The sequence below is a fragment of the Leopardus geoffroyi genome, chromosome C2 (assembly GCF_018350155.1).
Source record: "Leopardus geoffroyi isolate Oge1 chromosome C2, O.geoffroyi_Oge1_pat1.0, whole genome shotgun sequence".
NCBI lineage: Eukaryota > Metazoa > Chordata > Mammalia > Carnivora > Felidae > Leopardus > Leopardus geoffroyi.
The window spans coordinates 67729349-67749838 of NC_059333.1; the positions used below are offsets into that span (position 1 = coordinate 67729349).

General features: G+C 36.2%; 1 protein-coding gene across 3 annotated transcripts in view; it reads left to right on the forward strand.

Annotated features, from left to right (window-relative positions):
* The first annotated feature begins 7505 nt into the window (after positions 1–7505).
* The window catches only part of SLC15A2 (solute carrier family 15 member 2), a 34673-nt gene continuing 21688 nt past the window's right edge, over positions 7506–20490 (forward strand). For 2 of the 3 annotated variants that reach the window (XM_045502225.1, XM_045502224.1), the window contains exons 1-7: positions 7506–7683; positions 9711–9798; positions 10393–10534; positions 13952–14044; positions 15367–15466; positions 17289–17379; positions 17648–17725. In XM_045502225.1, the coding sequence (XP_045358181.1) occupies positions 7546–7683; positions 9711–9798; positions 10393–10534; positions 13952–14044; positions 15367–15466; positions 17289–17379; positions 17648–17725 (730 nt within the window). In that variant the 5' untranslated portion in view covers positions 7506–7545. The remainder of the gene's footprint in view (positions 7684–9710; positions 9799–10392; positions 10535–13951; positions 14045–15366; positions 15467–17288; positions 17380–17647; positions 17726–20490) is intronic. The other variant, XM_045502223.1, reaches the window with a different exon arrangement.

Consider the following 20490-nt stretch of genomic DNA (forward strand, 5'->3'; position numbering starts at 1 on the left):
CCATAGGAATTTTGGAGTTTGTTTTTTTTTAAATCCTTACGTTTTGGTTTTAATCTCTCCTACTTTCTTCTCTCTCTCTCCCTTCTTCTCTCTTCAGCTAATCTATTTGTATATTCATTTTTATATCTTTTTTATTCATCAATACTTATCTGAGAAACACAGCTGTATCATTTATTACTTAACTAAAGCAAGCTCAAAGAATATTACTCAGCCATCAGAAAGAGTGAAATCTTGCCATTTGCAATGATGTGGATGGAGCTCGAGTGTATTATGCTAAATGAAGTAAGTCAGTCAGAGAAAGACAAATACCATATGATTTCACTCATATGTGGAATTTAAGAAACAAAACAGATGAACATACAGGAAAAGAAAAGAGAGAGAGAGAAACTATAAAAGACTCTTAACTATAAAGAACAAACTGAGGGTTGATGGAGGGAGGGAGGTGCAGTCTGGGCTAAATGGGGGATGAGCATTAGAGAGAGATTTGTGATGAGCACTGGGTATTGTATGTAAGTGATGAATCACTAATTCTACACCTGAAACCAAGTTTACCATGTATATTAACTAACTAGAATTTAAATAAAAACTTGAAAAAAAATAAAACAAGCTTGAATATTTAAAGTAGCTAGTAAAACAAGAATATCATTCTAACATAGGAATACAAATTATAACGGTTTTTGCTGAAAGTCATTATGCTGAGATTTCTTTGACTAGTGTTTACTCTATCAGAAATGAGTACATGGTGGTATGAGCTGATAATGCTGGCTACATTAACAGTATGTTCTCAAACTATACCTCTTGCAATCAAAACAGCTCATCCTCTCTTCCCCCTATTATTTCCCCTGTAAATGAAACACGTTCTTAAAGACTTTTTTTTTTATAGTGTGAATACCTAGAGTATCATTCTCTATACCCTTTAAGGATAAATATAAGTACAATAAAACTTACTTATAAGTACTTATAAGTAATAAGTACAATAATTATGCTTGGTTTGCAAGCATAATTAATTCTGGAAATATGCTTATAATCCAAAGCATTTGCATACCAAAGTGAATTTCCCCATAAGAACAATGGAAACTCAGATGATTCGTTACACAACCCAAACTATTCATATAAAAATTATTACAATACCGTAATACAAAATAATAAAATATAAAATATACAGAAAAATAAACAAATTAACCTGCACTTACTTTCGAAAACCTTCATGGCTGGTGTGAGGGAGACAAAAGAGAGGAGGGTTATTGTATAGGATGATTTGACTATCACTAACAGAATCACTGCTATCTATTGGCTCAATGGAATCTTTTTCTTTTCATACAGCTTTAACAGGGAACCTATCCAATGACAAGTACTTGCTTTTGCCTCCTTTTGAGGATTTCACAGAAATGTGATATTGCATTGATGATCACCCACAATCCCGCAGCAAGAGAAAGAGAAGAACCATTGGCTTAGTTGTGATCATGTGATATTTTACGTCATGTACTACTCATATTGGAAGACATCTCTTGTTTACCAAGTTAAAATTTATTAGAAATGTTTGCTCATCTTGGGGAACACTTGCAGAACAAGTTACTCACAATCCAAGGTATTACCATAGTTTGAAGAGGAATGAAATAATATCTCCCATGCCTCCGTACCTCCTCATTGGATGTGTTTTCAGACATTGAAATGCAGGGAGCTATGGATGAGACAGATTCTCAGATATGAGGCTCTCTGTCAGAATCATCTGATGATCCTGACATGATGCCAAGTACATATCTTTTCCCCATCTTCATTGAGATATAATTGACATATAACATTGATAAGTTTAAGGTGTACAATGTGATGATTTGATACACATATATATTATGAAATTAATACTACAATAAGGTTAGTTAACATAAGGACATGTCATGTTACTTTACCTGTTCTGAATGGTTTGATGAAAATGATGATGATATAAGCATGCAAGTATGAAAAGTAAGTTGGCTACAAAGGAACAAAAATCAGTGGGTTTGAACCATTCCATAATACTATGCTAAAACACTAAAGTTAGGAAAGCTGCACCTGCACAAGGATATGAGTGTGACCTATAAATAGTTTATGCATTAAATGTCATCCATAATTTGGTAAGAAAGCGTTCTTAGACATGCCAGAATTTGCAAATTATATCTTTCACATATAATTCCTATACTTTCCAATTTGTTAAGAGATGGGTCAAAATTAAGAACTCAAGAATGGAAAAAACAATTCCTTGAATCATTATTTATAATAGCCAAGATATGAAAACAACCTAAGTGTTCATTGATGGATGAATGGTTAAAGAAGATGTACCCATACATAATGGACTACTACTGAGCCACAAATAAAGAATGAAATCTTGCCATTTGTAGCAACATGGATGGGCCTTGAGTGTATTAAGTGAAATAAATCAGAGAAAGACAAAAAAAAAAAAAAAATGGAAAAAAACATCATAACAATATTCTAAGAAGGTTGATAGCTCTCCTACCCACCCTGCCCTCATGAAGGGGACTCAGTCAGTTTGTGGGAGTAGGGGACATTCATGCCCTGCAACATTTTATGAGGAAGTGACCTCGCAGATACTGGCCAGTGGAGAAGAGCCAAGAGCTTAGCCCTACTAGCCTGAGGTTGTAATCCTAATTAGGGCAATGACATTTGAGAATAGGCTATGTGCATGCACCAAGCTATTCACACACTCCTGACTAACCCTAGGGCTATGTACATGTGCATAAGACACTGAAAAGGGCCTGATGAAAAGCAAAATCTGGAAAGACTTGAAAACAGCCTGAACTTTGGACACCCTCCCCCATACATACAGATCCATCAGCAAAGGACAAAGCCTTAGTGATTCAAAATGTTTGACTTACGAACTCTGCCCAGTCTTGGACTTTTCTGAGTAAAACATACTGCTTCACTTCCACTTTCCAAATCTCACTCAGGTCTTTCTGGCCTAGACCCATCTAAAGAATATGATTCTTGGAAACACAGTTCCTAGTTTAAACAAACTTGACAATAAACAACCTAAAAACTGGGAACAACTCAAATGTCCATCAACAAAAGAAGAAGGAAATGAACTGTGGCATATTTGTACAGTGAATTCTACTGAACAATAGGGAAAAAAAACTTGTCACAGACAACGAAATAGACGAGTCTCACAAACACAAAGAATACAAATAGTATTACTCCATCTATGTGAAATTCAAAACTGACAAAACAAATCTATGGTGATAAGTCAGAATAGTGATTACTTTGGGGAAGGAGGGTTTGGCTGGGAGACAGAAGGGAAGGAGCAAGTATTATTCTAGCACTGAGGTGCTAGAAATACATATACATATTTTATATTAAGTGGGTGATGGTTGTGTAGTGTAAAAAAAATTACATTTGTGTAATGTAAAAAAATGGAGTTTTACACCTAAGATTTGTGCACTTTAGGTTATACTTAATTTTAAAAGTCCAAAAAACAAGATCAATAGAAAAAATATTTGCAATGCATAATAATATTATTATAATATTAATGGCAGACCATTAATATCAATAAATATAGATTTTATAAACTTACAAGAAGGGGTAAAACAACTCGCTAAGAAAATGAGCAAAGGAAATGGATAGGCAGTTCTAAAAATTATGAAAACATACATTTTTAGCAATCTCACTTCTAGATATTTATCCTTTAGATATATTTGACTTACATAAAAGGTTATTATGACAGTATTATTAATAATAGGAAACTCAAAACAACCTGGATATGCATCTTTTTGTTAGTGATTTTTGGAGTTATTTATATAGCCTGGGCACAAATCCTTTGACAGATATATGTAATATGAATATTTTCTTGCACTCTATGAGTTGAATTTTCACTCTTAATGCATATTTTGGTGAACAAAACTTCTTAATTTTAATACTGTCCAACATATCAATTTTTTTTCTTTTATGGTAATGTATTTTTATGTCTTATTTAAGAAATCTTGGCATATGCCACAGAGAACACAGAGATGTTCTCTTACGTTTTCCTCTAAAAGCTTTATTTTTAAAAAGCAGATCCACAATCTATATAGAATTGTTTTTTACCTATGGTGTAAGATAAGGGTTACAATTAACTTTTTCCATATGGATATCCAGATTGTGTTTATTTATTGAAAACCATTTCCTCCACTGCACCACAGTGTCATCTTTGTCATTAATGATATCTCAGCACACGTGTATGTCTTCTGAACTCTGTTTTGTTCCATTGTTGCCTTACCTAGCTTGGTGTTGATTCCACAGTGTTATAATTATTATAGTTTTATAACAGGTCTTATATTGGGTAGCGCAAGTCCTGCACTGCTATTCGTCAAGACTGCCTTTGCTCTTCTTGGCTTTTTGCATCCCTCTATAAATTTTTTAAATGAACTTATGATGTTCTACACTCACAAAACCTATTGGGATTTTGTATTGAAACAATAGGTTGATTTGGAATATTGACATCTTTATAACATGAACTTTCTAAGTCATGAGCATTGTGTGTGTCTTCATACATAAATCTAAATACATCTAAATACATATTTAGATCTTCTTTAATTTCTTTCAATAGCATTCCATAGTGTTTAACATTGAGGTCTTGGACATTTTCATTAGATTTATTCCTAGGTATTTTTATGCAATTATGGCTAATATCACTTTTTAAATTCCCTTTTCCATTTGTTTTTGCTGATATTTAAGTACGATTTATTTCTGTGTACTGACTCTATATTCATACACCTTGTTTAACACATTCTCTTGTAATTTCATATTTGTCTCCTCTCTCTGACTATATTAGTATTTATTATTTTACAGCTTCAGTCTCCTTTCTAAATATGAGTGTAAAATATCACTGCTGTCATAATCACTGAGACCCAAAATATTTTTCACTCTTATCACTGATATTTCAGATTCTTCCACTGCCATTATCTCTTTTGTGTCTGAAGAGTTTGTGCTGATTTCTATTCAGGAATTGCTTTCTCTTTTATTTTTTCTTTTTATTCTTCTGTCTGATTTCAACTTAGCAAAAATGAGACATCTTGATATATGATAGAAAGGGCTCTAGAATAGGCCACAGGAAGCTAGAGTTCTAGTCCTTGTTCTGTCCCTTCTGAGTTCTTTCATAATATTCTGTAAGCTAGGCTGGGAGAGGGATTTCAAACCAGTGTTCCCTAAATTCCTGTCATAAGAATTATTAGAGGTGCTTATTAAAAACAGAGGTTCTTCAATCCCTACTCAAATCTATTGAAAAAGAATTTTCAAGAAAAAGGCCTGCAAATCTGTGTGTGTGTGTGTGTACACATGCATACATATATACATATGAATTGTTCTGATATATATAGAAACATTATATATATGAATGAAAAAATATACATATGAATGAATTACCCAACATCACTCTCACCATCAGGGAAGTTTAGTTTACATAGGACAAGATTAAGATTCCTTCCATCTGTGATATTATTTGATTTTATGAATCTTAGCATTGTATTGCCATAATCAAAAGAAGAATTTCATCTAAAGAAGAAGGAGGAGGAGGAGGAGGAGGAGGAGAAGGGGAAGAAGAGGAAGAAGGGGAAGACGGGGAAGAGGGGGAAGAAGAGGAAGAAGAAGAAGAAGAAGAAGAAGAAGAAGAAGAAGAAGAAGAAGAAGAAGAAGAAGAAGGAGAAGAAGAAGGAGGAGGAGGAGGAGGAGAAGGAGAATCAGGGGTGCTTGGGTGGCTCAGTCGGTTAAGTGTCCGACTCTTGATTTCAGTTCAGGTCAAGATCTCACAGTTCATGAGTTTGAGCCCTACATCAGGCTCTGTGCTGACAGCGCAGAGCCCGCTTGGGATTCTTTCTTTCTTTCCCTCGCACTCTGCCCCTCCCCTGCTGACTCTCTCTGAAAATAAATAAATAAACATTAAAAAGAAAAGTATCAGAAAACCAATGCCAATACTCTGAAGTTTGGTATTTGGAGTACCTAAGAGCACAAATAAATCAGAGCATTGCATCTACAGGTGCATTACATCTCTAGGTGCTCTGCCAGATTAAATGCTATTCTTAGAGGTATATGGCTGGAGCAGGGGGAGCCGTTGATATAATCAGATCTTCAAGGCATCTTAAGGTTAACTTGACTAGTAACTTATGACTGTTTTGCATCCAGAGTTATAACCAACCTAGGTCAGGAAAAGCAATACTTTTTGAAAGAACAACTACAGCTTAATCATTAATGCCACAGTCCAAAATGAAGCTGAACGCTGGGTAAAGGTTGGTGGGAAAGAAGGGCGATGCGGAGTATAATAGAAGCTGAGAAGACATGGTCAAAGTCTGAGGTAGAGTTTAGAGAGGGAAGGGTAGAGTTTATTCTGGCTTTATTTGTCAATAAATTACTCATAGAGGTAATGTAAGAATTCCGCAAGACATAGAGTTCTAGGTTCTCTTATATTCTCAAATAAAATAATTAATTCTCCTGTTTTCTGACCTCCTTGTTAGTTTTATCCTCATTTTTCTTATAGCTCTCTCAGTTTTCTGTTTTCTTTTCACTAACAACTGGAAGGGCATCATACATTTTTGTTCCCCATTGACTTACTGTATAAAATACATCTGTCATCATCACTAAGTATTGATGAAAATCGTGATTGCAATCATATCTAGAAAGTGACCAGTTCATAATTTTTGCTCAGATTGAATTTCCTTTATTCATAAAATGATGGATTCATCCTGAAGTGATGAAAACACAAGGACTGAATTTAGCAAAGAAGAGTGATTTCCAAATGTACATCACCAACCCTTTTCTCTGATTTTCGTTAGCTCCACCTCTTTAACTGTTTATAGGATAGTTCTAGTTGAACTTTATTATGTTGAAAACCAAAATCAACATCTTTTCTATATTTCCAAATTCAATTTTGTGATTACTTTCTCTCTTCAGTGCATTTCAATTCCCCTATATTCCTACATTTCCATTTCCATATGCCCTCCATTCCTGAATAATGTCCATAGGCATTACTGATATGAATCTCCCATCTCTCATGGCAGTTAAAATTCCAGACCTGCCATTTACTGACCACACGACTTTGGACAAATTACTCAACCTCTTGGGACATTAGTTCCTATAAAATGGGGATTGTACTAAGAATTAAAATATAGGTAGATAGATAGATAGATAGATAGATAGATAGATAGATATTATATATATAATACATATGTAATACATATATATTATTGTTGGCCATAATAGATGTTCAATAAATGGCAGCTATTGTGATCCTGAAATCAATCTATACTTGAGGCATGGTATTCTTAGCTATTTTGCACTCTTTTGCAATTCTCCAGCATTGTCTTGCCCCATCTTGTGATATGTTCTTCTTACTTCCTCAAGCTCTTTTATTTAATCATTATTTTGAACTAGCCTCTGAGACCCAACCCTTTCTTTTCCCATAGCTGTATGCTTTGCTTTTGGTCAGGCAGCTGCTGAAGCTGACACCCACAGGGTTAAACCTAGTCCACTCCCAGTGCCCGTTTTCACAGTAGGCTGGCAGCTGTCCCAACTTCCTACCAAAGCCAAATGCTTGAGGAGAGAGAGACTAAGGAGCCAGCTATGAATCCCTTCCAGAAAAATGAGTCCAAGGAAACTCTGTTTTCACCTGTCTCCACTGAAGAGGTACCACCTCAACCCCTCAGCCTCCCAAAGAAGCCACCTCCGGTGAGTCCCCAGATTTAATTCTGCTTCTGACAGGAACAGACTTGCTCTTTTGGTTCTTCTTGGCCTCTGGAGTGTCAGGCTGAGCTGTATTAGGGTATCAAAAACTATTCTCACTTGGAATTAGAATTAACCTGAAAAACAAATCTAACCAGAAGTTTTCTTTACTTAGGAGAAGAAGCAGTAGGAAGAGGTAGTGAGATTTCTTCAGCTGGGATACAAGACTTTGCTGTATCTCATTGTATATTCTGAGTTTCTCTGGGGTGAAAAAAGAAGCAATTTGAATATCCAGGGAAACTTGGCAAGCATTCTTGCCTGGAGAACTGTGTGTAATTGTTCTTTCTTTACCAGTATAAAAACTCAGCCCTTCGTTCCCCCTGGATTCAGAGTCTTATGCTGGACACCAAGGAAAGTTTTAGAATAGATGCAGTGTCTGTTATTATGTGTGCCAGTTTACAGTGGGAAACAGAACAGAGAAACAAAGAAGTAATAATGTTTGCATTATATACTTGTGAAACACTTCCAAATTCGTTATCTCATTCAACCTTCATATCAAAATCCTGTAAGTGGAGAGGATATAGTAATAATAGCCAATATTTACTGAGTTCTCACTATGTGCCAAGAGGTGGTAGTATTCCTATTTCTTTGGAATAATGAAAGTAAACATAAAAACAGGTATAGTAGTATGTCTAGAGTTAATATGTTAACACAGCCAGTGACGGTATTACATAGCTAGTAAAGTGTATTAACTAAACTCTAGGTTGTATAATTCTCAAGCTGTGAGATGGGAAAGTAAGAAGCTTTTTAGCAAGTTAATATATTAATATATATTAATATTTAGGACGGTTGTTTATATCCATCTATATAGGTAAAAAAATGAAAATATTAATTTATTACTTCATCTATTTATTTGTTATATCTCTTCTGGTCCCAGAAAATTTAAGGCTGCTTACAAAGATGCATGTTATTTCTTATGAAATAAGAGGCAATATAAATTTCATAATGAGATTTGACTGTCCAAAGTACAGATATCTCCCTCCCCACCTCATGTAAGTTGGGCAATCATAATGGGTAGGGATTTGAAATTAAACATGACATTCCTTATATACTGACTGATACAGCATATAGTCCTTTTAATGTCCAATAGGATTAACAAGAAAATGTTATAGAATGACTTTCATAGGAAGAGTGGACATTTAATGTTATAAGATTTAAGAACTCTCTAAGTTCAAGGTGATCAATCAGCTTACCTTTAGGAATCTAGCTGGACTCTGAGCCTGGTTCCACCAGGCTCTGAATGGTAAGCCATCATATTGCCAGGATCCTCCCGGTATCATGAACAGGGAAGGTGGGAACAAGAGAGGTTAGTTCAAACAGTAGAACTAAGGAGGTTATTGACCTCTAAAAGTAACTGCTTTGGGGGCACCTGGATGGTTCAGTTGGTTAAGCATTCAATTCTTGGTTTCAGCTCAGGTCATGATCTCAGTTTCATGAGTTCAAGCCCCATGTTGGGAGAAATACCACTGGCAGCACGGAGTCTGCTTAGGATTCTCTCTCTCTCCTCTCTGCTCCTCCCCGACTCGTGCTCTCTCTCTCAAAATAAATAAATAAACTTTAAGAAAAGTACCCATTTAAATGTAACTGCTTGGATGTCAAATGCTCTATAGGCTAATTCTTTGTTCTGCTGTTAGAAATAAGTATGATTATTCTCCTACTCAGAGCCCTAGGCTTTTCAGTTGCTTGTAGGTAGATGGGAGGTCCTGGTATGTAGGGTCAAGGAATGTCTGAGCAGTTCCATGTTAAATGAATGAGGAACAAAGTAATATTCAAAATAGCTTCTATTACTCCTAAGTCAGCAATGCAAGTACTTTTTAGTGTGATAATAGCTGTTTCATGAAGAGTAGGGGCCTTTGCTTCACGTTACCTATCATGGTGATTTCAAGTAAATGAATTTGTCTGTCATAGAGCAATCTAGTGATTAAATAGAGGGGAAAAGCTCATGCTTGAACCACTGCCTTTTTGTTTCATAGAAAATTTGTGGCTCCAACTATCCACTGAGCATTGCCTTCATTGTGGTGAATGAATTCTGTGAGCGCTTTTCCTATTATGGCATGAAAGGTAATTTTGTGTCCCAAATTCTTTCTCTTCTCCACTCACCCTCAGCCCATGTTGGGAAACACGTGGTCTTCTTTGTGTACTTATTTCCCTTATCCACACTTTCTACCTTTATCCATATTGATCTTTTCCTCTGGCAAACATTGCCAATGAATACTGCATGGGATTTCACCTAGTGACAAGCCAAGAACAGAAAGGCCTTACAGATACCAGAAAACAGTCTGTAAGAATATAAGTGTGAAAACTTCCTTCTATTTTCATACATGTTTCTCAGGTCTATGAACAGACCTGTTTCTCAGGTCTATTGTTGAGAAGGAGAAGGCCGTGACATTGGAAGCATCTTTGGGATTGGCTTAAATGCTATGTATGTACATGGACTTAAGGGAGAAATACCACATTTGTACACTAAGCATAGCCTCATTCACTCCCACAATGTCCATGGTCCCTGCTTCTACTGCCTGACGGTCACTCCTCAGTCACTTCACTGATAGTAGTGTTGAAGGTCAAGATCACCTTCAAAGACCAGAGCTGAAATATACTTCTCCATAAATCATTTTAATGTATCTGTCTTGTTTTCTTTATCCCTTTTCACCTCAGCTGTGCTGACCCTGTATTTCCTGTATTTCCTGCACTGGAATGAAGACACCTCCACATCTATATACCATGCCTTCAGCAGCCTCTGTTATTTCACTCCCATCCTGGGAGCAGCCATTGCTGACTCATGGCTGGGAAAATTCAAGTAAGGAAGATGGGCGGTCACATCCCCACATTGCAGATTAATTGTGCAGAGATTTTTCCACTTCTTGCTGCTTGCTTCCAAGCAAAAATATACTTGTGTCATCCATGACAAATATGTATCTCTTTAAGATTGACAACACAGAAAGACTATCTCTCTTCATTATCAGTTTTCTTCCATTTTTTTTGCATCCTTTTCAATCAGGAATTGTTTTATTTTTATTTTCCTTAAATCTAATTTTAATCTCCCATTCTATAGTTTAAGACCAATTCTTGTTATAATTTCAGGGATGATAAAGATTGCTACCCACCAGAAAATTTATAATTTTAGAGACCTCAGTGTAGTTACTTCATATACTCTCCATCTCTTCTCCAGAGCGAATCATCCCAACTCCTTTAGTATATTCTTATGAGTCCCCCTTTTTAGCTGTTTTACTGTTTCTTTTCTCTAAACTCTTTCTGTGGTTTGTTTCTTAAGAATATAATATTTTCATGAATTACACTGATGGTCTATTCAGTTCTGCGCCTTTTAAGTCTCTGAAAATAGCACCAAGAGACATTTATGGGATGTTATAGTTTCCCCTACAACATTATCCTCATAGGCTAGAAATGAATGGATCTTGGCTATCCATTCCCAACTTATTTTCTATGGCTTTGTCATCTATGGATTTGTCTTAATTAGTATTTCTCGAAGAACATTTTGTTGAAATTGGTTGATAGGATACAATGAGTGTAATATAGGAAGATAAAGCTCTCATGGTCAAATAAGTTTGGAAAATGCTAGGCTGAACAAAGTTAAAAAGATTTCTTTACTGCATGACTTCTTATAGCCTTTAACATGCTAATACACACTGTACAATTTCCAAGAAATTGTTATGTTATGTAGTGATTATGTTATGCTGTGTTATGGTATGTAGTAATTCCCAAACTTATTTCACCATGGAATATTTTTTCAGGATATTTTGTGGACCTAGTATTCCAAGGAATCCTCTCTAGTAAACATTGGTTTATATCTCACTTGGCTTATATATATTCATTGTTCTAAAGTGTTTACTTAGCAGTTTCTTGACTTGAGAGAAAGATGGTGGATTATGTTTGCTACTTATGTAATATTGGTTACCAAGTCCATCCAGATAGGAGATTGGTACTATATGCAGAATAAAAAGTATAAGTCATGACCTTTATTCAGTTATAGAATAAAAGACTCCCATAAATGCCCTAGTACTTTTATTTATTTTTAAAATGACTTCCTTTAAAATTGAAGCATGGATATGGCTTTTCATGATTTCTATAAACATCTACTGAGAGGGCTAACTACATGCTAGAATGCTTTTTTTTTAATGTCAAATTGCTTTTAAGAGAGCCAAACATTTTTAGTCATAGTCTCTAGTGTGGTTTTTATGCTCTGTGTCCCCATGCCTATTGGTTTGGACTTACATCCACTCTCTTAATGAGTGTGTTTACTACCATCTCCTTTCTCTTTCTCTGAATAGGTATATAGCATGTTTTTTCCCTCTCCTATATTTTTTGTCTCATCAGAGCTGCCCCTCTTCATGCTAGGTTTCTTTCTCTGCCATCACTGCACATACTCCTTCTCAGTTCCTAAACTCTCATTAAAAATGGCTCTGGTCGTGAAATAAAACTTCAACCTCTCCCTCTTTCCTTTCCTTTTCCACATTAACTTGTCTATATTAAAACTGAAGGAACACTGGGCTGCAAGTTAGAAAGTAGAAGTTCTATACCTAACCCTAATACTAATTAATTAGAATGTCACTCTAGGAAGGTTCTTTGACCTCTCAGGATTTCACCTTCCTCATGTGCAAATGAAAGATTGGTCAAGTCTATCCAGAAAACTTTTGTTTCCTGTGGTTAGGATTTCAATGACCCCCTTTCAAATGCAGAATGTCCAAGTCTATCTTGACTTCTTTCTCTTTCTGTTAAAGTTTCCTACCATTAGCTTCCTCTTATATTCTTCATATCCTAGACTAATTTCCTGAGCCTTTCACCTAAAATGTTGCTTATTTTCTTTCTAAACCACTTATACTTCCTTTATCCATTTAGTCCAACAATCTGATATTGCTCTGATCTCCCTACTCAGACTCTATTATTCCAGCTTACACTTCTTTTGTTTTTTTCTCTCTGATGATCTAGCAGAGATCATCTCTTTTGGGTTCATGATAACTGGCCTTTTTTTCAGTCCTTTTTCATTCCCCTTCTATTTATTCTTTTTATTCCAACAAAGAAAACTCTTCTCTAGAAAATGCTACATGCCTTTTGGGAAAGCCTGTCCCCTTCCTTTGATATTAATTGCCATACGCAATTAATGCCCTGGATTAGTCACCCAACTTCTTATACCCTACTTGCCATTTTAAACCCTCTAAGGTCCCTTCCCTGGAGAGCCAACCGAAAGAGAGTAGGCATTTAGAATAAGAAATCCACAACCTGAGATTGATGGCATATCCAGCCTCTGTCTGATACTTTCATTTCATTCTTTATATTCCACATTAGCATATAACACTTTAAAATCACAGGTGTAAACTATATAATCTCCAAGGTTCTTTCTAGTACTAACATTCTACTTATATTTAAAGAGAATGCTGGCATGGTAATGCACATAAGGAATATATCATAAAGGTAGTAATGTGCTATATTTTAGTGTGTAAATCTCTACATATGTTCTTCCTGGAATTCTTCACTGTTCCACTTCCTATTTGCCATTCAGATTTCTTGGAAAAACAACACAAGAAGTCCCTACCAACTGCATGACCTTTATCACTGGGCAGTCTCTTCATAGTCCCTGACTCCTTTCTTACCCTTGATAACTTGAACATGAGGTAACTGTGGTAGGGATTACAATAAACCCAAGTGTTCGAGTAATCAGGCTGAACCTGAGAGCCTTTCTATCCATCCCATTGGCTGGGTTTAGAGAAAGTTCTTTATGTTACTCATTCTTTTTTCCTATTTACCTGAGGTTTTTTTCTTGATTCCTATTGATTTCTAGTGCCAAAGATATTCCTTGATAACAACACCTCTGGTCAAAGTAACCTATTGTCCTGGTTCTCATAGTTTAAAACATCATTTGCTGCAAATCCAACCAGTGGATGCAAATCCAACCAGTGGATCCAACCAGTGTAGAGTGAGTGGGGAAAAGGACAGGTCATATATGAGAAAAAAGCTTGAAGGGAATGTCCATTACCTCTAACACTACCGGGTAAAGAGTTGCTCTCTCTTTTTTCTGGTCTGTTTACTTCATTTACCACTCCTATATCTATGTACATTTCTCAGGTAATTCTTTCCTCCTCCTCCCCTTCCTCCTTCCATTCCATTTATTCTGGCACTGAGAACAGTATGAATTCTGACTCTGTATTACTCAACTCTCTCGATTCTGTTTGTAGACTGACTGATTTAACTCTCTCAACAGGACAATCATCTATCTCTCCTTGGTGTATGTGCTTGGCCACGTGGTCAAGTCCTTGGGTGCCTTACCAATACTGGGGGGACAAATGGTACACACGTGAGTAAAATCATGGAATAAACTGAACAACTTTTCTTTCATTAGACAGGTCAATGTCTCACACATTCATTACAGGTTATTTTCTATTTTCTTACCAGAGATGTCCCTTTATTTTCCAACCTATTGTTTTATTACCAAAGTGGTTGAGAAAAAAAAATTATTTTGTGATCAGTTGAACTCTTGCCTACTTTAGCTGTCCTCATTTGTTTTTATTAAACATTTGGAGACTTGTAGAATGCCTAGCTAGTTTCCTTTTCATAAAAACTCATCATATTCTTAAAGACAATTATTTTTTTAATTTTTAATGTTTTTGTTTATTTTTGAGACAGAGAGAGACAGAGCATGAGCAGGGGAGGGGCAGAGAGAGGGAGACACAGAATCTGAATATGGCTCCAGGCTCTGAGCTGTCAGCACAGAGCCTGTCGCGGGCTCAAATTCACGGACTGTGAGATCATGACCTGAGCTGAAGTTGGACACTTAACTGACTGAGCCACCCAGGCACCCCTCTTAGAGACAATTATTAAAACTTGATGCCCCTCATATTTCCCCACCTATTCACCCACCCATACATCTGTACTTTGCTAGGACTAAAAATGTGCATAATATTTCTTTATAGTGTGTATTGCAGAAATCCTATCCAAAGCTTGGATTATTTTCATTTAAGTTCCATATATTCCAATTGCTCTATCCCTCTTTATTTAAGCTATTGATGTTTATTAGGCCAGAGGCATTTGATACATACTGATGTCAGTTGATTCAGTCAGTAAAGAGGAGGGTTACAGTTATTCAAGAAGTAGATCACATGTATTCATGTTTATAATCTGCCTATACATGTATTTATCTAATGAATTAAGAATTTTAAAATTTAATAAATATTAGATACCTCCTTCTCAGTGTCCCAACAAAAAGTGACACTTCTCCTATTAATCATAGAGAATTTTAACATTTTGTTTTGTGGTTAGGAAGCGTATATGGGATAGGTGTTGATAAGGCCCTTCTGTTGGTATATTCCTTAAATTAAGACAAGATTGAAAACAGTGCTTTAACTGTGGAATTCCTTCAGTACCTGCTTCTATCTATTGCACACAAAGGGTAAATGGAGCTCTCAGGGACAAATGCCCCCCTGCAATGCATACTTTCTGGCAGAGGCTCAAAGGTCATAAATACTTTAAGTGTCTCTGGGTCTCTCCGAGGAATGAAGGCAGATGGAAAGTGCCTGCAGAAATGTGAAGAAATGTGAAAGGAATCTTTGCTCTTGTACATCCAATTTCTGCAGTTGTGCTTCATATCAATATGGTTATATCCTTACCTCTCCATTTCAGAGTCTTATCATTGTTTGGCCTGAGTCTAATAGCTTTGGGGACAGGAGGTATCAAGCCCTGCGTGGCAGCTTTTGGTGGAGACCAGTTTGAAGAAAAACATGTAAGAGACCTGTTATTTCTGTGTTTTCAAGAACGTAGAGCAGGCATTAAAAATGTATGTAGCAGGTAGCTATTTGCCAAGATTGAAATAATCCACAGGTCAGGAGTTCTATTAGGTGTTGGGTACTGGTCATTAATAGAAACACTGAAACATGTTCAAAGGAAAGCAACCAGGGTGGTGAATGGACTAAGACACATCTTATGAAGAAAGGTTGAAAGAATTGGAGATATTCAGCCTACATAAGATAAGAATTAAAGAGAATATTGTAACTGTCTATAAATATTGATAGTAATTAAACCAGAACTAGTGGGTGAAAGCTATAGGAAGTTTTTTGCTTGATGGAAGGAAAAATTCCAAAAGAGTTTGAAGCAGTGAGTTTACTTTCACTTGAAGTATTTGAGAAGAACCTTGGTAGGTACTTCGAGAATGGGAGATAATAAGCAGTGTAGAGATGATTTAAGCACATCTGGCTGAAATCCTATGAAAGGGGGAAATGATCGTTCAGAATAAAATAGAATGAGATTCTATAGATGAACTTGTCTGAATGATCATTTCCTCTTTTCCTACTTTCCACTATTAATGGGGGGGGGCGGGGGGAGGGCGGGGAACGGGTATGAATAAGCTGCAAATGGGCCTAAATGAGGAAGCTTGATAATTAGGCAGGGAAAGTAGTCTATTTTTAAATAGGCAACACTTTTGGCTTTCTCTCTTTTGTTCTCACTTTTCTTTTTTGTCTGTCTTCATGTATTATTCCCTCATCTATAGCAATTTCTCATGTTTCTGGTTTTTGTCTCTCTGTTCTTTCTCTGTGTCCTGCTTCTTGTGTATCTCCTCCCCTTCGGACCACTTGAGTTATTATTTTATATTCCCTATCTGTCCGGGGTACCATAGATCATAATTGCTTGCTGACTTTGGAGAAATACCGACCTTTGGCAACCTTTGGGATTCTAGGCACAATGAACTGTACAAATAGGTGAGTGGAATAGATTTAACAGGGGGCCAGAAGAAGAAGCAAACACTGTAAACACAAAATAGGGAAGGACAGATTGTGCTACCGTGTCAGGAAAAGATCTGTGGTACCAGAATGAAGCATAATGAATAAAAACAACAACAACAACAAAAACAAACAAACAAACAAAAACCCTATATTTTAAAGTTGTTTCATTCAGTAACTGCTCTACAAAGATATTTCAATAATAAGACAAACCTACTTCCAAGTTTCCACCAACCACTTCTAAGCCCATGGACTTCCTTTTATACTCTCTGGCAGAATTCCCATAAGTACTAGGTGAACTACCCTGCTTGATCAACAATTTAACCCACTGTCCTATGTTCTAGTACTATTCCTATACCACACATTCCATAAAATCTATTTAACTCAATCATTCACTTAATTAATTCAGTCTATAAAAATGTGTTGAGTCTGTAATATGTGTCAGGGACTATGCTAGGTAGTAGGGAACACAAAAATGAGCAAGATATGATTTCTGTGCTAAAGGAACTCTCAGCCTACTGAATGAAACAGACATTTAATGGAAAGAAATTAATATTAGGACATATATAGGACACAAGTGGCACAGTATTATAGGATGATCATTTTTTCCCAGGAGGGGTATAAGAGTGTTAAAGATGCTTGTACTAGGTTTGAAAGATGGGTAAATGTTTGTATGGGCTATGTGTTAAAACATCTAATATGTTTTTCAGATATCACGGAGGCAATATCTGAATCTGTTTCTGTGCATGTACCTCCAGCTTAGTCTGAACGTAGGGTAGATGAGCTAGGAGGCACATCACACTTATTTTTTGTTTTTTTGTTTTTCAGGCAGAGGAACGGACTAGGTATTTCTCAGTCTTCTACCTCTCCATCAATGCAGGGAGCTTGATTTCTACATTTATCACACCCATGCTTAGAGGTTAGGATATTTTCTAAGGGGCCCTGTGTAAGGTTTTCTCTGACCAGTCAAAAATCTTTTCAAGGCTTCCTGCTCTTCATCCTCTACTTTTACAAGAGCTTAAAAATCTGAGAATTTCTTTTAATCTTGATTTGTCTGGCCCAAAAGAAAGATTATGGATGAGGTGATGGGAAGAAAGAGGATGGCTATGTCTATGACCTCACAAACTTGAGCTTGCAGAATAGAACACCAAAGATTCAAGATTCAAGGTTACTTTCTTCTGGCCTAGGAGATGTGCAGTGTTTTGGGGAAGACTGCTATGCATTGGCTTTTGGAGTTCCAGGATTACTAATGGTGATAGCTCTTGGTAAGTACACTGGGACAGAGGAAATTAATAATCACTGATGCCTGCTACATGAGAAGCATCATCTAAGCACTATTTTATTCAGTCCTCACACTAACCCTATTAGGTAAGTGTTATTGTAGGGATTTTCTCTAGACATTGGAGATAAATTAACAGAATGAAGTCAGAAACCAAGGAAGAAAGAAAGAAAGGAAGGAAGGAAGAAAGAGAAAGAAAGAAAGAAAGAAAGAAAGAAAGAAAGAAAGAAAGAAAGAAAAGAAAAAGAAGTAAAGAAAAAAGAAGAAAGAAAAGAAAGAAAGAAAGAAAGAAAGAAGACACAAAGGAAAGAAGGAAGGAAAGGGAGAAACATGCCCAAGGTTATATAACTAATAAGTTTTCTGGGGAGATTTTAAAAAGACTAATCCCTGTGCCTTATATTGGAGCAATTAAGTCAATATCTCTGCAGGATGGAGGCTAGGTATCTATAGTTTTTTTAATATCTAGGTGATTCTAAAGAGTAGTCAAGGCTGAGATCCACCGTTCTATACTGCAATATGTAAGGAAGCGAGGAAGATAATTAATCCTTTCTCTCAATCTAGCTTATTTCATCTGATAGTTATTTATCTGGTTATTGGAAGATATTTTTAATTCTTTTAAAGTAGCTTCTAGGTTTTGCTATTTCTGTCCTGCTCTTCAATGCTCCCAAGGAGTTTTCTCTTGATCAAAGGGAATGAGGGGAGTTGGATGAGTAGGTGGAAACTGATGCAAGTTAGATCAAGTGGCATTCTCCTTACCACTGACAACCCAATAATGGAAGAGGAAAGAGGATGTGTGTGTCGCTTAGTTTATGCAGTGTAAGGGGAAACTTGGACGTGATTGTTCCTAATCACTGACCTGGAAACCTGTTCTCACTCTGAGCCTTTGGGTGACACCCCCCTGGAAGATATCCAGCGCAACACATAAAGAACTCAATAGAGGAAGAAAGAACCCAAAGAGTCAATGTTCAGTCCTGGTTATTTTCTACCAGGGGGTGGTTAATAGTAATACTCAGATTCTAATTCCAATTTCAAGGAAACTTCTGTGTTATTCCAGGAGAGCTGTGATAATACATTCCCTGCTTCCTTCTCCCTTTGAAACCAAACATTTTCCCAAATATCATCCTGGTTTTCCACTTAGTGCTATGTCTTCTTCTCTGGATCATGGCATAATAATAATATTAACACATCAGAATAATTATAAAGATAAAAAGAGATACTATAAGTTAAATGTTTTATAAACTATGAAATGTTAAACAAGTGTTAGTTGTCATTATTAGCTGCTTCAGTTTTCTGGGTACGAATAAATAATTCTCTGGCTTTTCACTATAAATTTATTCATCTATTCTTTTCATTCATTGATTCAACAAACATTTATTTAATGAACCTTTTATGTGTCAAATCCTGTGTAGCAATTGGGGTTACATTGATTAATTAGAGAGCCACAGAGTTTATGCTTTCAAAAAACTTATATAGTCCAGCAGGAAAAGGGAAACATACATAGTAAACAGGAATTTATAATACAGTATGATCAGTGTCACAGTGGGGGAGGTACAGAGAAAGTTGTGGGAACATGAAGGAGGGATGTCTGACTAAAACTCTGAAGCTCAGAAAATGTTTGCCTAAACAAATGGTATCTAAGATGAGGCCTAAAAGATTAGCAGGAGTTAATCAAAGAAGACATGATATCTGTAAGACAAGGAAATGAGAGATAATTGTGACATATCTGAAGGCCTTAGAGGAATTCCAGATTGCCCCAGGTATAAATGAGAAAGATAAAGAGAAAAAAGTGACAAAAACCAGATAACGAACGGCCGTTTAAGTCTTAAGGAATTAGAACTTTATCAAAACATTAGGGAGCTACAAAAAGATTCTGAACAGAGGAATGATTGTTAGATTTTTATTTCTCAGTGGTGTCTCTGACCATAATGTGGAGAAAGAATGGGTTAAGGGTGAAGTAAGGATATTATTTGTCTTGATTACTGAATTCTTGGCATTATTTAAAATTTTGTGCTCAAGGTGAGTGTCTCACTCAGCTCAGACTAGTCTCAGCCCTGGTAAAATTGACAAAACTTGATATGATTAGAAATGTGAAGTGATGGAGAAGATAAATCAATGAATATTAGGGTTCTGACTTGAGCAATTAGGTAGATAGTGGGATCATTACACTAATGAATTTAGTTTGGCATACATTACATTTTAGATGTCTTTGAAAATATAATTGGGGTTATCAAAGAGCTATCTGGAAATACAGGTTTAAAGCTCAGAAGAAATGTTTGGGCTGTAGATAAAGATCTGGAGCTAGTAGTGTATGAAGAGCAATTAAGCTATAAAAATAGATTAAATAACTAAGAGATAGTAAAACTAAAGTAAAAGAGGGCTACGTTAGAGCCCCGAGGAATGCCAGTATTACAAGATAGGCAAAAAGAAAAAGCTCACAAATGAGACTAAGAAGGAATGGCTAAAATGGTAGGGGTTCTATCTTGGATTCTAAGAGGATTTCAAGAAGGGAATTGTTCAGAGTAACAAATGTTACTAAGAGGGAAAGTGAGATAAGGGAGAAAAATCCCCATTGAATATAGCAACAAGAAGGTCACTAATTTGGTGATATCAGTTATGATAGATTGGTGGATTCAAGACAGATTAGAGTAGAATGAGAAGTGAATAAGAGGTAAGAAAGGGGAAATGGTATGTATAGCTGAATGGGACATGGAGTCAAGAGAGTATGTTGGGCATGCTTGAATATCATTAAGA